Below are 15,045 nucleotides of genomic sequence, written 5' to 3' on the forward strand. Positions count from 1 at the left end.
TGACACGTGCAGTGGTGATATTATGCAGATAGTGTGCACCGTGGCTAGGGCGGTTGCATTGGTCCAAATAAATTCTCTTTTACATGAACGTACGTGCTGCTGCACGTGCATCACTGCACTTGCATGTGAAGACAGATCCTTCTGCCATTACATATTTATTACGATGCCCTTGAAAGTTTAACAAGCTACTCTATTCTATGTAGTAATTTATTATCTCATGTGTTTTGCCTCGTTCTTTGCTTTCATCTTCAACGGTTCTATGCATTTCTTTCTGTATGGGTAATGCAGAAGCTTAATATAGTTAATGTAACAAACACAGGTTTTCAGAAAGGTTCGAATTAAAGAAATAGTGTCATTATGAAGACTACCTTGTTAAATATGCAAAATGACGGGTTTCTATAGTGTTTGATCTCTAAAAGCTTATATTTAAGGTTGTTATTAAAAAGGTGGCAAATAACAGGAAAAAATAGTACATGAATTTAGTATATGAACTTGTTACTCTTATGATGATAATAATGAGTTTCTAAATTTGGTCAACTTCATCTTAAAAGGAAAAAGTGTACAACATGGCTGCTAACGTGGGAACTCTTGTTGTTGCTGATGTTTCATTGGATAAAGGCAGCTAAATCTCGTGGATGAAGAGCTAAACTCAAGGGGAACACCACGACCAAACAAACATCAACACCATTCCCACTTCTCATTATCATCATCTCACGGAACCTTCCACTTTTCTGATATTATTTATATGTAGCTATTATTATCCGCACCAAAGTTTGTTCAAACCCCTTCATCTCTCCTTTTGATTCTTTAAACGTTATCAATGATTGATTAGGTGGTTTGTAACGGAGCAATTATTGCACAGGAAGACACATAGAAGGTGTTGTGTTTTTGCAACGTTCTGGATCCGACATAGCCATTGTCGGACCCACCTCCACATGTTCTTCCTTCTCCCTCTATTTTGAGTCTTCATATTTTTTCCTTGTTGCATGGAGAGGAAGATCATATCCCACCCAACAGATCTCTCATAGAACAGGTAATTCTTTCTTATTATTATTGGACGTATCCAACTATGAATATTCAATTGATATCAACGTTAGGTTGGTCTGAATAAAAGTAGGTATAGATCTGTTAAATCAAAGTTTTAAGTTAAAGTCTGATGCAACACATAATGGAGAAAGGAAATACTTCACTAAAAGTTATTAACCAGATTTTTTGACAGAGACTATCTATAAGCAAAGATGATACTTTTTCTATTCGCATGACATGCTAAAAAAACACCAATGTCTCACTCCAATTCTTACATAGGCCGGTGTCAATCGAGTTACAAGTTTGTTGGCACCATTCATGTTGTTTTTTTTTTTTTCGTTTTTTATGTTGAATTGACCGGTCGCATATCTTCTCTGCTACAGTTCTATATAACTTTTCTGGTATGAGTGTCAGCCATGATTATAGATATTCTTGTTTTATATTTCCTCCTTTAAAAGTGATTAAAAAAGGGATTCCAGAAAGTGTTTTCTTTAATCAGAAAACATTTGAAGGAAGGAATTCCAGTATGATTCAGATTTCTATGCGTTGTTGTCTTCTTCTTTGTTGTTTGTGAAATCTGCATGTTCTTTTGCCTGTGCCATTATCTTGTGTTCCACTTTTTTATAGTATCTTTTTTCTTTTCACACGATATTTTTCACGTTATACAAACAACCTTTTACCTATACAACAATAAACATTTATCTTTTATATCTATACGATAACATTTAATTATTTTTTTCTGTATAGATGCATTGTACACAAAAATGATAATAGCTTTTCTCTTAAGGTTGTTATAATGTCATTTCTCTTTACCATTCTTTACATGCTTTTCGTTTGTCTGATGTATCACATGAGGATCCTTTTGCTTTTCTTCAGCCTTTTCCATATATATGTAAGTGCATTTGCTCTCCGTTTAAGGAGACAACAGTAGCTTCCTTGAAACAACCTCAAAAGGAAAACCTCTCTGCGTTTTCCATGACTGTATATGTGCTATAAGTTTGTTTTTGTTGTCGCTATCTCCATTGGTTTATCAGCCTTCCTTTTTTCAAAGTGTTGAATTCCACCTTTTCCTTCATTTCCTCCACACCGAGCCCAAAGGTAGTTATGAAAGCTTGATTTGTGTTATATGAATATAGATGATCTCATTTATCCACATGTTGTTTTCCATTGCTTTGATTTACTTTTTCTAGAATTTCCTTTCGTATATTATGCAGGTTTTGAGTTTTGTCATTCGTTGAAAGACAGTTCTGAGGCTTTGAAACTGGTATTCCTAACAATATACCATGGGGGGTTGCGTATCAGTACCTTCTAATGCAATAAAAGGACCAAGGAATCTCCGTAGACGGATAACAAGACGGCGTCAAAAGATCTCAAGTTCTATGCCCATTCCTATTCCAGATGATATCATCCTGCAAAGGAGTGGCAGCGCAGGGGGGCGTGTGACAGATTATTCTGTAAGTGAATTTGTTCATATGGACTTTGAAAATGGTGCAACTACTGCTTGCAGGCGCTCAGAAGTTTCTAATTCAGTATTCCATCTTACTCAGCTTCAATGGCAACTCAGTCAGTATGACAACGATGCAAACTGTATATTCTTTTGACTTTACTATTTTCAATTTTTATATTTTGGGAGTTGTAATGAATTTGTTATGTCTTGCTTGCAGTAGTGAGTCAAGAAGAAACATATTTTGATTCACTCAGCATTCTGGAATCTGATTCAGATGAAGACTTCAATAGTGTTCATGGAGGTAATATGTATTACCTGTTAACATACATAAGCAATTACTGAACCACGTAAACAGAAATTCAAGCCTCTAAGAAAGGATATTATTATTATGTCATTATGTTTGCGCCGTATAGATTGTTGTTTCTTTCTTTACTTTTCTTACCTTGGGTTGCAGATTTCTATGCAGATGGTTTTCCAATAGTATCCGGCACAGTTGGAAACATCCCATGTGGTCAAGTGCTCAAGTATGGAAGATCATCACGTTTTACAGATTCCAGGTGTCAGTATGAAGAATATCATGAAAGCTATCTTAAAGTTGATGGAAGCAATCAAGACAAATTAAAGGGAAGAGATGAAAGTGGTTTTGGCCTTGTGAGTACACCAGGTCGTGGAATGTCTCGCTTAAGCAAGACTCAGGGAAGCTTCAAAGGTATAAAGGAATACAAACATGGTTTGGAAGAGAAAACTCCAGAGAGTGCACGGAAATCAGGCCTTCTTCGGATGACACCCTCATACAGTTTCAATGACAAAACACTGAATCGGCAAAGCAAACGACTGTCACATATCTTCAAGCTTTCTTTCAAACGAAGGTCCTGTGATGTGGACGATGCAAATGAATATATCAGTAAGTGATCAAATTTAACAGAACAATGGTCCTTTTCTAACACTGCATTGGTTCCTTTGGGATTATGCTAATTAAGCTCCTTAATATTGTATTTGAATGTAAGGTCGTTCAAAAAGATACTTTGTGCGACCGAGAGCAGGGCACACAATTCCATGCCAGAATGGAGAAAAGCCATCTCCTGGTTGTTGGTCAGAAATTCCGCCCTCAACATTTCATCTTCGAAGTGAAAACTATTTCAAGTATGCTGTTAAACTTCCTTGCATCTTGTTTCCATTATATGCAGATATAACCAGTTTTAGTTCCGTGAAAATATAATTGTCTGACCATTCTCTTTGTAGAGATAAGCAAAAGTCCCCTGCACCGAATCACAGTCCTTATACTCCTATTGGCGTTGATCTATTTGTCTGTCGAAGAAAAATACATCATATTGCTCGACATCTTGAGCTTCCCAATGTGAAGACCAAAGGAAATTTTCCTCAACTCCTTGTCGTAAATATCCAGGTATAGTTTTTTGGTGTTTAGTTCAACAACATTAAGAAAATTCAGTACTAGTGTTGGCATATGCATGTTGATTGGTGTTAAGATACTTCAAATATTCTATTATAATTTGTGCAGATATCATTCCTTCAATATACGAGGAGTCATAAGACCTTTATATATATATATATATATATATATATATATATAGTACACTAATATCTAAAATAATACATCACAATGAGTTAGGTTTAAATTCACTTTTTAACAATTGGTTTCACATACATCATACAATCTTCTGCGCTTTGTGGCAGTTGCCTACATATCCAGCTGCAATGTTCCTTGGTGATAGTGATGGAGAAGGGATGAGTCTTGTATTGTATTTCAAAGCTTCTGAGACTCTTGATGAACAGATTTCTTCCCAGTTTCAGGAAAGCATTATGGTAAATATATTGTTCACTGCTATTATCCCATTCTAAATCATTTTCATTTTAGTCAATTTATGTTACCAAGTAACCTAAGTATATAGTTCTCCTTTTCACGTCATTTTGTTTCAGTTGGATTTACAATATTGTTTCCTATACTTTTGACTCTTAGACATCATTAAGGGTCACATGTTGTAGGTTAGGTTATTGTTCTAAGATGTCCATATTTAAATCATTTAATTGATCAAATAAGAAATTCTGGAGGATCTAGATTTTAGAATTTGAAAGGTTTATTTTAACTCCTACAGTTTTTAAATATTGGACTGCTTGAGTCATTGTGATGTGATTACACCAGTTTTTTTAATGCTTCTGTACAGTTGCTCCCCTGTTAACCCATTCTTAAGCATTGCTGCTAATTGCTGCACATACTTTGTGCCAGCAGTTCTTCAAGACACTATATGGAAGTGTTGTTAAAATATTGTTTCTCTCTGTTCATTTGGGTTACATATTTAAACTGAGTCCGACACAACATACTATATTTTAATACGTAACAATCCATATTACTAACATGGTTCATGTTTTTTGTTTATGCTGTAGAAATTAGTTGAGGATGAGACAGAAAAGGTAAAAGGATTTGCAAAAGAAAGTAGTGTTGCTTTTAGAGAAAGGCTAAAGATCATGGTAGGACTCGTCAATTCAGAGGATATGGATTTGAGTTCTGCTGAAAAGAAACTAGTAAATGCTTATAACGGAAAACCTGTACTCTCACGCCCACAGCACAACTTTTACAAGGTACAGCAAAGTTTAAAAATAATCATATTTCTACCATATTATACAAAAAAGTATCAAAACATACAAATTTATGATGTTTTAACTAATTTGATCCCTTTTTTCCAAAGTTTCTGTTCTTTTTTTGTCATGACTTATGAGACGTTTGGGTATCCTAACAGGGTCCTAATTACTTTGAGATTGATCTGGACATTCATCGATTTAGCTACATATCAAGGAAAGGACTTGATGCATTTAGGGGTCGTTTGAAAGAGGGTATTCTTGATTTAGGCCTAACCATTCAGGTATTGTATCATGTTTGCATACTCTGGCATTCTTAGATATAATATTTGGCATCCATCATCATCAAAATAAAAGATTTAACTTTTAAACTTTCTATGACTACAAATAACCAGCCAACATTTCCCTCACCAGTTTTCAATTCAAAAACAGATCAACCCTTCCTAGCCTCTGGTATGACATGCATATAAATTCCTATGCTTAACAATATTTGTTGTTTCTCACGAACCTGGATACCCTGCTGAGATTTTTGTGCTATCTAAGTCTTCAAAATATAATGATGGACACTGATTTTGATCTTTTAAGATATATTGAAAACTTTTTTAATATACCAACATCAGTGTATTTTGAAGACTCAAGCAGAGAGACGGTAATAAAACTCAGCAGAGAATCTGGACTCGTTTCTCATCCATTCTAGGGAGAATTATTTTAGTAACATTTAATAATCAAAATGCATGAAGGTCAAATTGAATTTGAATATTCTATTATGAGAAGTGCAACCCTTTTTTCAGCAGCATTATATAGAGTTAGCCTTCGACTAAGATTGACAATCTCTAAATTCCTAATACAGGCACAGAAACAAGAAGAGCTTCCAGAGAAAGTATTGTGCTGCCTTAGATTGAACAAGATTGATCTCAATGACAGTGGTCAAATACCCATGCTAATGACTATTGACGGTGAATGCTAAGGGTTTTCAGTTGATTGGAGGGAATAGCATTCAACAGTATAAATAAACATATGTATGTATTAGCTACTTTTGTATAATTGCTCGGTCTAGGAAAAGTGGGAGTCAACTTGTTTAAGTCGGATGCAACTCCTGCGGTTATGTTTTTTGTTCAAATGTACATTCCAGGAAAAGAAATTTAGAGGATGATTAACATGTTTTGCCACATGAATGAAAGGTAGAAGTGTTTCTTGATTAACTATTGTAATGTAACCTGTACACAAGTGAAAGTCGTTGCATTATGAAAAGTACAAATGTTTCAAATAGATGTTTCTCCTATGTGTTATATGTTGAAAATTCTACTTCAACTTAAATAAGATAAATTTATAATATATAATAATATAAACTTCATTTTTCAAGTTAATTTTGCATTTTAAGTTAATTTTATAAAATTAGATTAGATTCATTTTTAAAAATAATATCAGAATCATTAAAAAATCTATTATAACAAAATTTGTTATTTATTGGATCTTTTCTATTATCATACTATCATCAAGACTATCATCAGATTAGTATCAAACTCAGACCACCATTAATGTCTAATCTTAAATCGATGCAAAACATTTGCTTTATGTACGGCAGCATTTAATATTGACGTGTTCTTTAAATATCACAAATATGCATTCAAGAGTTTCGGTAAAGATTCTCGTAGCTGTCTCACCTATATTATTGTCTCATATTTCATTGTCCTTATTGCATAATTTTTCTCATTATTGGAAACTAAATTTACTTCATTACTAAGTTCTTATATATGTTTTACATTATTTGAGTTTAATTTCTTCACGGAAATCAATAAGAAAGCATAGTAGGGTAATACTTTATTAAGTACTTATTACAAAAGTTAACAAATTGATTTACAATGTTATTTTATATTGTCTGGATTATTTTCTCATTATTTTATAAGAAAATTATGCCTACAAATATGCCACCACTTGTAAGAGTCATAATATAGCATCAATTGAATAAAGTTAAGTGAAATATTCCTCTCTCTCTCTGTCTCTTCAAGTGGGTGCATGTGCTAGTGCAGCAATATTCTCTTATATTCTACAATATCAATAATACGAGGATGGTGAGCAGAGCTCTACCATTGGTTTTAGTGTTGACACAGATTTAAAATAAAATGTATACGGAAACAAATATAACACTGTGACTGACAAAAAAATGCTGGCAATTCAGGTGCATAGTTAGATACAGAATATTGATATACTAGTATAATCTATTTTCTCAAACACAATTATTCTTTTAGAGTGGTGTATTCGACCTAAAATCATGATCATTTGGTGAAAAACATAAAAACACAGTGTATACTAGAAAGCGTCTGGTAGGGTTAAGATTAACTAGACAATCTATCACTGGCATTAAATTTTGTTTTGTCTTGACTGTTTTAGTGGTTTTTTGTTATTTCATTTCCTTAGTTTTATATAGCCTTTACACATGATAAAATAGAATATTTTTCTTTATAATGCAACTTGTCACTGCTATTAGTTAAGATATTATAAGGTGAAAACTTGTATTTTATGATCTGAACTTTTTTGAAAGTTCCTCCAAATTTAGACTGTAAGAGGCCATCAACTAGGATTTTGGATAGCACAATTCTGACAGCAAAAGAGAATTTAAACAGCGAGCATATTAAATTCTTTATTTTATTAATTAAATTATACTGAGTGATAATTAAAAACAGATAAAGGCATATAGGTGATTTCTTTTCTGACCCCAGAAATTGTAGTAATTGTCCACTTTCTTTGGATTATTATTGATGAGGATAGATATAGGATGTGTTAGTAGTGACACATAAGTTTTTGCAATTACTGATATAATTGGAGTATGAGTGAAAGGGTCAGAAAAGAAAGATATTGGAGCTTGATGTCAAGTTACTGTCTCAGTTGATAGTGAAACACACACTGATAATATTATTCAGCAAACAGTGAAACAACATTTTTCATAATACATAGTCATTACCAATGTTCATATAAAATAACTTCAATCTTCGATAGTGACACGGTCCTGTTTCTACAGTATTTTTTTAGTGACATTTTTCTACGAATTCATAACCTTTTAAAACTTGTAATCATAAACAGAGAGTGCAAGCAGTAAATTTATACCATTAAATGTTTTAAATTAGTAAACAAATTAACATTCAATAACTTCTATGCTTTTTATATGATAAATGTTTTCTTTTACAATAAAAATATTTTACTTTCACCACATGTTCATTGACCCAATTCCAAGCTTATTGAGATGACCATAAACTGATGACATTACTGTTGAGGCTTGCAATTTCATAATAAAAATAACCTTGTAAAATCTGTACATCTTCTAGAATATAAATCTAGAATGTTTCAAATAAGTACATGGGTTACACGTTCTGCAAAAAGATATGTCGGCTCACGCATGTCAGAGAAAACATTCAGTTTTAGTTTCCTGAATAATTTTCTTGGCATTGCGATTGAGAACATCATCTACATGGTCAATAACCTACTGATATTTTGAGTTTAAGTTATATCAAAACTGCAATGGTGACCGAAGCAATTTCCTACGAAACCTTTGTACATACGCCACGCCAATGTGCTTCGTGCCAACAATGATGTCGTCAGTGAAGACAAATTCCAACAAGCATGGCCACACCGTTAATGTGTTTTTTGTAGCCAAGAGGACATGGTAAATGAAGTTGTTATAGAATGAATAATCCTGAATAGTTAAAATATTTTCTTTTAGAATATTTCTGGAAACTGTAATCCAGAAATTTTTTAATACATTTTCGATTTCATAAAGAATGCACGAAGTAATCTCCTACAATATATGTAAGTGTTAGAACCACAAAGACAATAAAAAAGGAAATTGTGGTTTATCTCATCCTTAAGTACTTTTAAATCAACAAAGCAGAAATATAGAATATTGCTTTGGTATAACTTCATTGGAGTACTTTGTATTGCCTATTTGCAAGAGTATTTTTAGAATAATACTTTTATATTTCTCTCTTTTCAAGTTTTCAATATCTGTAATGCAGCATATACAAGGGTTGAAAGAACATGATGAAATAAATAAATGAACACATGTAGTAGATGGCCACCAAGGTAAAAGAATTCTTAGAAAAGTTAACTTTTCATTAAGCATATCACCCAACACTTGGGAGCTGCAATTTGTTACTGAAATCCTATGTATAATTCAGAGTTAGTCCTATATGTACACTTTACTCTGTAAAGAACAAATCAAGAGAGCTGAAGTACAAGTTATAATGGTTCAGATATCCATTAAGGATATCATCAATGGCCACAATGTTTTCTTAGCCATGCAGCCCTTGAAGATGTGGGATTAATCCTCTCCATCGATCCTTGTGTCATTGGTCTGTAATACACAAATTCATATGCTGGTATTCATAACGAGCTATATTGAAATTTTGTTTTAAACAACTTCTGATTTACCCTTAAAACTGCAGTTACAGACCAAAGAAAAATGTCTACTGCAACATTATGTTGAGCATGCATGGAGGTGAAATATGTTTGTTTCTTGTGTAACATCACCCTAGATAAAAGTAGTCTCTTTACCTCTTCCCGATGTTGACATACGAAGAGATTGACGCATATCATTCCGCTGCAACAACTCGTCCTTTTTATTTGATGAAATCATTTTTGCCGCTGATAACTTCACAGCCTCACCATATTTTCTGTGGTCCTGTAAATATTTGGCACATAAAATAAGATGCAACCTGATTAAAATAGAGCAGTACATACGTATTTTGATTCATATCAAGATTTCATATATAACCAACACTCGGTGAAAACAACACTACTAAACAAGAATTTCTATGAACAGTAAGTAAATTAAAAAAAGAACAATAATTTAGTTTACCAAAGATTATTAGACCAAATTGCTTCTCTGGTGTTAATTTGTAGACATCAAAATAGTTCAAAGCTACTATTCGCTAGGACCAAATTAATAGTTTAAGGACTAAAATTATCATTTGGAAATCATTGTGATGTTACTGATATTTGGAGAATTAAGTTATACTATAGCAAGGGAAGTTTTTGAACCACTAATTAGTAAAAAAAAAAGTAAATCCATTAGAAATGATTATGTCCACCTATTAATGAAAAAACACATATGAAGTATTAGTTACCAAACCTGACAGATCAGTTAATGTTATAAAAAGTGGCATATACATTGTCCATGATCAACAATGATAACCTATGGTTTTGTTTGATCATAATTCGACTGAGGATTTCAAACTTACCTGATCAAACAGAGTATCCAATTTATCTGTGAAATCAAATTCCATGAAATAATTTGAGTTGTATTTATCAGCTAAATCGAATGATTTTTGTTGAAAGCGAGGAGCCTGGTATATTGGTAATACATGGCTGAAAATCCTGTCCTGATGTCTTGTGTTGAAACCATGTTTCCTTTCTGAAACTTCTATCTCATGTTTTGTTAAATCACATTTGCCTTTTACAAAGATTGGATCCAGAGCACTGATTTTGCTTCTTGAACCATCAGACAATATGGATGAAGCTTCTGGTTTTCTCCTTTTAGCCCATGTAAAACCACTGGATGCTGAGACTGGTGCTGGTCCAGAGTATACACTGTTTCCATTGCAACCATCCACCACTTGGGCAGCCTCAGACTTTCCATCACATGAAGCCTTTGGTTGCTCTTTATGCAAAGCTCCTATTTTAACTTTTGCAACATGTGCCCAACCATCATCCCCTGTGCCAATATTTTGAGAACTATTCTGCATTTCCTTCACAGACAAGAAAGAGAAGTGAATAAAAAATAGTTATTTTCTTCAAGAAGCGTGGCACTGTTACTGAAAGCAAGAGCACCTCTTTCCAAGCTGGTTTGTTGAAATTTATATGGTCATGGGAAACTTTGTGGACTCGTCTATTCCTTTTTGAAGTCACAGCCTCTCTCCCTTTACCTAAAGTCTTTTTCCTGTGTACAAGACAGAATTCAGTCACACAAATTGGAAATAAATTAAGCATGTTGTTTCAATAGAAACCATGATTAGGAAGAGTATCCATTTTAAATAATTCGGTGGTTAAGATACTCAAGTTTGGACCTGGTGAATGATTTAAATGAATAATGAATGCTAATTCTCCAGTATAAGGTTTTGATATACGCGAATGTGACCAAAATTTAGGCCTTGGCCTTTTCGAAGATGAAGCAACCTTTAATTTACATTCCCTATAGTAGTACTAATAATAACTAAATTTATAAATAAGAGTCAAAGCAGGAGAAAAAGCCAAGTGTAATATAGCTTTGCCATAATGTATAGAAGAAAACTGAGAAATTATATATACCTGCTCGCTTCTTCCCGATTTCTAGCATCCATTTCTTTGCTTGGTGGATACTTTGGCATGAGTGATGGATCACAGGCATATGGCTTGGTGCTGAAATACTACAAAATGTCCAACATGAAACATAGAATCAAAAACGTACTTACGTGCAATAGCCAAAAGCCAGTATGCGTCCTAATAAAACAGCAGTTTCAGAATAACAACTATGAAAAATACTCATGGAACACCATCCTCATAGTTAACTAGTGAAGATTCATTCTTTATGGTAAAGATAAATCTTATTGAAAAAGGAAGAAGAACAAAATGAATAAAGATTCACCTCAGACGTGAGTGCAGAGGAGGCAGTCCCACGCTTGGAGGGATCAATGGAAAGTAAAGTCTCAAGTAGTTTTACAGCAGTTACAGGAAAACCTTTACACCTCTCTTGAAGAGAGGCTTCGTAATTAGTCTGAGGCTTAAACATTGTGGCCAGAGGAAGCTTACTCTTTTTCCAGTATTCCTCAGGTGGAGACCCGCAAAGCTTGAAAATTCTGTGTAATTGTTCCACCTGTAGATTAAATAAGAACACACAACAAATTAAGCCTACAAAGACTTAGTGTTAACCTCACAAATGAAATGATGCATTAATTATCCTTGTAAGGATGAATAAAGCCTTGAATTTTATCTCCCTGAAGGAAAAACAACATGGCAATTTCAGGATCCTATGCATTAATGTGATGTGGTGATAAGGTAAATTCTCGTTGGAACAATGTTATAGTGTGTTGTTGAAAATGAGGATTACCTCAGTTCTCCCCTTAAGGATGGGCTTCCCCAGAAAAAGTTCAGCAAATACACAGCCAACACTCCATAGATCCACCGAAACACCATAGTCTGTTGATCCCATTAAAAGTTCAGGAGGACGATACCATAGAGTCACCACTCGACTTGTTAAGGGTTGCTTGCTATTAGGACTAAGGGTATTTGCTAATCCAAAATCTCCTATCTTGAGAACACCTTCATTGTTCACTAGTATATTAGATACTTTAATGTCTCGATGCATGATACCTCGAAGGTGACAATGCTCGATTCCACTTAATAACTGTCTCATGTAACACTTAATCTGTTGAGTAAAATATGAAACAACAGTTATGGTAACATCTAATGCACTAAGCTAAAGTAACCAACCTAGTGAGTCACAAAATTGTGTAATAAAATGCAGACAAACCTGTGATTCAGTGAACTTTATATCAGGAGAAGCCACTAGGCCAGCAAGGTCATGCTCCATGTATTCAAATACAAGGTATATGTTGTTTGATTGTTGTGAAGTAATTATACCATCCAATTTCATGATGTTTGGGTGGTCAAGTGAGCGAAGAATCGCTATTTCTCTTGCCATGAACCTAATGCTATCATCTTTAAGTTTGTCAAATCGTACCTTCTTCAGGGCAACCATCCTCCCAGTTTCAATTTCACGTGCTTGGAATACATTGCTATATGTACCTTGTCCAATCTACAGAAAAGAAAACGCTGTAAATAGATAAATGTTAAGAACATAATGACATTAAGAAGCCATAATAAGGCCAAGAAATTGTCTCTGCTCTTTACAAGCTAGTTGCTAGTTCGTGAGAATCTAACATCAAATTTTCATCGAACCTTAGCAACATGAATTTTTTTTTTTGTTTTTTTTCTCTAATAGTTAAATGCAAAAACTTCAACATTTAATATCATTATGTTTGGTTAGAAGAATTGTTGTTTAGCCTTGTTCTACATTAGGAGGATTCTTGAACACAACTGAAGTTACATCCAAAATTGAAAACTCAAAGTTTAAGAAAACAAATGGTTCACCAATCCCATCATTTATTTCCCACCAAATTATAAAAAGTCAAAAAACTGCCTCCATCTCAAACTATACAACTCATCACATTACGAAGCTTATTGTCATCTTTAAACAAAATCATCATTGCAAAAATTAAAGCCTCCATGAACTTGGCCCAACCATCATGTACACTTAATTAATCGCCACAAAGCATTCATTTTTTCAAGAACAAAAAAGTAAGATTGTTCTAATCCAAATTGGAGTTTCATCCCAATAATATTGGTTAACTTTCAACACATGCTCTATTAATTATGTGAACTACCAAGTTAAAAGTCAAATTCTTATTGAAAAAGTTAGATTTAATTCCTCGCATACTTTTGATACTATTTTCTAATAATTCATCGCAACAACATGATTGATAAATGTTTATTAAATATTACCATGGGTGAAACTCTATTGCTAGTAAGTTTTATCCTTTTCTGCATTAAATTACAACACTTTGAAACAACTACTATTAAAATTGTTTGATTTTCATTATACGCGATAATATTTAATAGAATATTAAAGAATATACAAGATAAAATTGAATGCACAAACCTCTAATAACTTCTAAGCATGAAACATCCACAACAATGTCTATAATTTCTTTATATTGTATTGTATCTTACTGTCAAATTTCCTTTCGAATAATTTAGTGTTTGAGATGTCATCAATCATTTTTCAACTTGAATATCAATGTATAAATGAGTTGAGTACCTTATCCAATCTCTCAAAAGAATCGGTTTTGAGAGGGACCCACCCTTGAATAGCTTCCCCTGCAACAGAGGTAAGCCAAGATGGCCACCCAGCGGCATTCTGCTCAGCCTCCACAAACCTACACGACAACCTCAACGACACCGGACCTCTCAAGCTCCCCTTCTTCCACTCCTTCTCCTCCTCCATTCCCGCGTCTACCTCACGCGCCTCCACGACGCCGTTTCGCCTCTTCCCATTGCACCTTTTCCGCGAGCTCGATCGCAACGATAGCAGTCCCGGCGGCGTGAAATCGCTTCCGGCAAGAGCCCGCCTCGAGCTCGCGCAACCCATTTTCCGGGGCTCCGACCCGGCTAGGAAACGGGTCGCGAAAACGCCTCCGGAGAAAAACGAAACGATCAGAGAGAAAACGGAGAGAAACCCAGAAAGAAAAGCATTGGGAGAGGAGGAAAAACGGATGGTTTGTTGCTCCTACCTCGCTCCTTGGGCTTGGTTTTTTCTCTCTTCCGAAAATGACACAATCCAGTAATCAATATCCAACCCTCGTCTTTCTCTCCGTATGTCGCGAGATCTGCGGAGGATTTTCGAGGATGTCGCGAACGGTCGTGAGACATTCGCGGGTCCCAAGGGTGCATATCTCTTTTTGGTGTTCTAAATGTAAGAGAAAGAAAGAAAAGAGAGAGAGAAAGAAAGGTGTAATGTAACGGTTCGAATAATGTCTTATTGTTTTCTGTTTGTTTGTCGCTTTGTTTGGATACACAGAGAAGTACAAAGAGAAAGAGAAAAAGAGAGTGTGCTGTAATGGCATGGTGCACGATGGCTACATGCCAACTCCTTACAGCACCATTCAAACGCATGATGGAATTAGTTGATTTTGGTTGGAATAATAATTTTATCAGCAATCATATATCTACACTTATCTTTTTTTCTATCATCACGTTATAATAGCAATAAAATTTACTTCTTTTTTTGTTGTTCAAGTGTCAGTTGTATACAGTTGCAATCCGACAGTTCTTGTAGTTTTGAGTTGCTGTCCAATTGTGACCTGACACCTCTCTTGGACTTGATTGGATAATTTACATGTTCAGTGAGTGATCGTGGTTATGATGTTCTTTCCTTTCAAACTGTTCAT

The 15,045-nt window shown here is 34.4% G+C and overlaps 2 protein-coding genes across 11 annotated transcripts; one reads left to right on the forward strand and one right to left on the reverse strand.

Moving 5' to 3' along the window:
- Window positions 1-503: 503 nt before the first annotated feature.
- On the forward strand, window positions 504-6,315 carry LOC124825562 (DUF1336 family protein (DUF1336)). Of its 7 annotated transcripts, none has more exons than XM_088111202.1 (11): window positions 504-1,033; window positions 2,241-2,480; window positions 2,574-2,613; window positions 2,691-2,774; window positions 2,928-3,377; window positions 3,481-3,616; window positions 3,716-3,878; window positions 4,169-4,297; window positions 4,877-5,071; window positions 5,230-5,352; window positions 5,919-6,315. In XM_088111202.1, the coding sequence occupies exons 2-11, from the start codon at window positions 2,310-2,312 to the stop codon at window positions 6,033-6,035; spliced, it is 1,608 nt and encodes a 535-aa protein (XP_087967328.1). In that variant the 5' UTR covers window positions 504-1,033; window positions 2,241-2,309; the 3' UTR covers window positions 6,036-6,315. The 7 variants fall into 7 exon arrangements, with proteins under 7 accessions (XP_087967328.1, XP_087967330.1, XP_047154159.1 ...); XM_088111204.1 differs by having other exon boundaries at window positions 2,694-2,774; XM_047298203.2 differs by having other exon boundaries at window positions 2,241-2,613.
- A 2,033-nt stretch (window positions 6,316-8,348) lies between these two features.
- On the reverse strand, window positions 8,349-14,971 carry LOC124825561 (cyclin-dependent kinase C-2 C-like). 4 transcript variants are annotated; one of them, XM_088111196.1, is made up of 9 exons: window positions 13,917-14,970; window positions 12,570-12,854; window positions 12,147-12,464; window positions 11,685-11,912; window positions 11,369-11,466; window positions 10,892-11,000; window positions 10,303-10,809; window positions 9,617-9,743; window positions 8,349-8,759 (listed from the first exon to the last, which is right to left on the reverse strand). In XM_088111196.1, exons 1-9 carry the CDS (start codon window positions 14,244-14,246, stop codon window positions 8,743-8,745), a joined length of 2,019 nt encoding a protein of 672 aa, XP_087967322.1. In that variant the 5' UTR covers window positions 14,247-14,970; the 3' UTR covers window positions 8,349-8,742. The 4 variants fall into 4 exon arrangements, with proteins under 4 accessions (XP_087967322.1, XP_087967323.1, XP_087967321.1 ...); XM_088111198.1 differs by lacking the exon at window positions 8,349-8,759 and adding an exon at window positions 8,847-9,416 and having other exon boundaries at window positions 13,917-14,964; XM_088111197.1 differs by lacking the exon at window positions 8,349-8,759 and having other exon boundaries at window positions 8,839-9,743; window positions 10,303-10,800; window positions 13,917-14,971.
- Between the last annotated feature and the right edge of the window lie 74 nt (window positions 14,972-15,045).

The sequence above is a fragment of the Vigna umbellata genome, chromosome 4 (assembly GCF_029865625.1).
Source record: "Vigna umbellata cultivar VRB3 chromosome 4, Vumbellata_1.0, whole genome shotgun sequence".
Classification (NCBI taxonomy): domain Eukaryota; kingdom Viridiplantae; phylum Streptophyta; class Magnoliopsida; order Fabales; family Fabaceae; genus Vigna; species Vigna umbellata.

Bases quoted from the DNA above. Each gene is read 5' to 3' on its own strand.
- LOC124825562 (XM_047298203.2), top strand. From the start codon at position 2,310: ATGGGGGGTTGCGTATCAGTACCTTCTAATGCAATAAAAGGACCAAGG. The intron at 3,617-3,715 runs GTATGCTGTTAA...TTCTCTTTGTAG, and splicing joins CGAAGTGAAAACTATTTCAA to AGATAAGCAAAAGTCCCCTG. The intron at 3,879-4,168 runs GTATAGTTTTTT...GCTTTGTGGCAG, and splicing joins TCCTTGTCGTAAATATCCAG to TTGCCTACATATCCAGCTGC.
- LOC124825561 (XM_088111195.1), bottom strand. From the start codon at position 14,246: ATGGGTTGCGCGAGCTCGAGGCGGGCTCTTGCCGGAAGCGATTTCACG. The intron at 12,855-13,916 runs GTACTCAACTCA...TCTTTTCTGTAG, and splicing joins CTTTTGAGAGATTGGATAAG to ATTGGACAAGGTACATATAG. The intron at 12,465-12,569 runs GTTTGTCTGCAT...TTTACTCAACAG, and splicing joins TAAAGTTCACTGAATCACAG to ATTAAGTGTTACATGAGACA.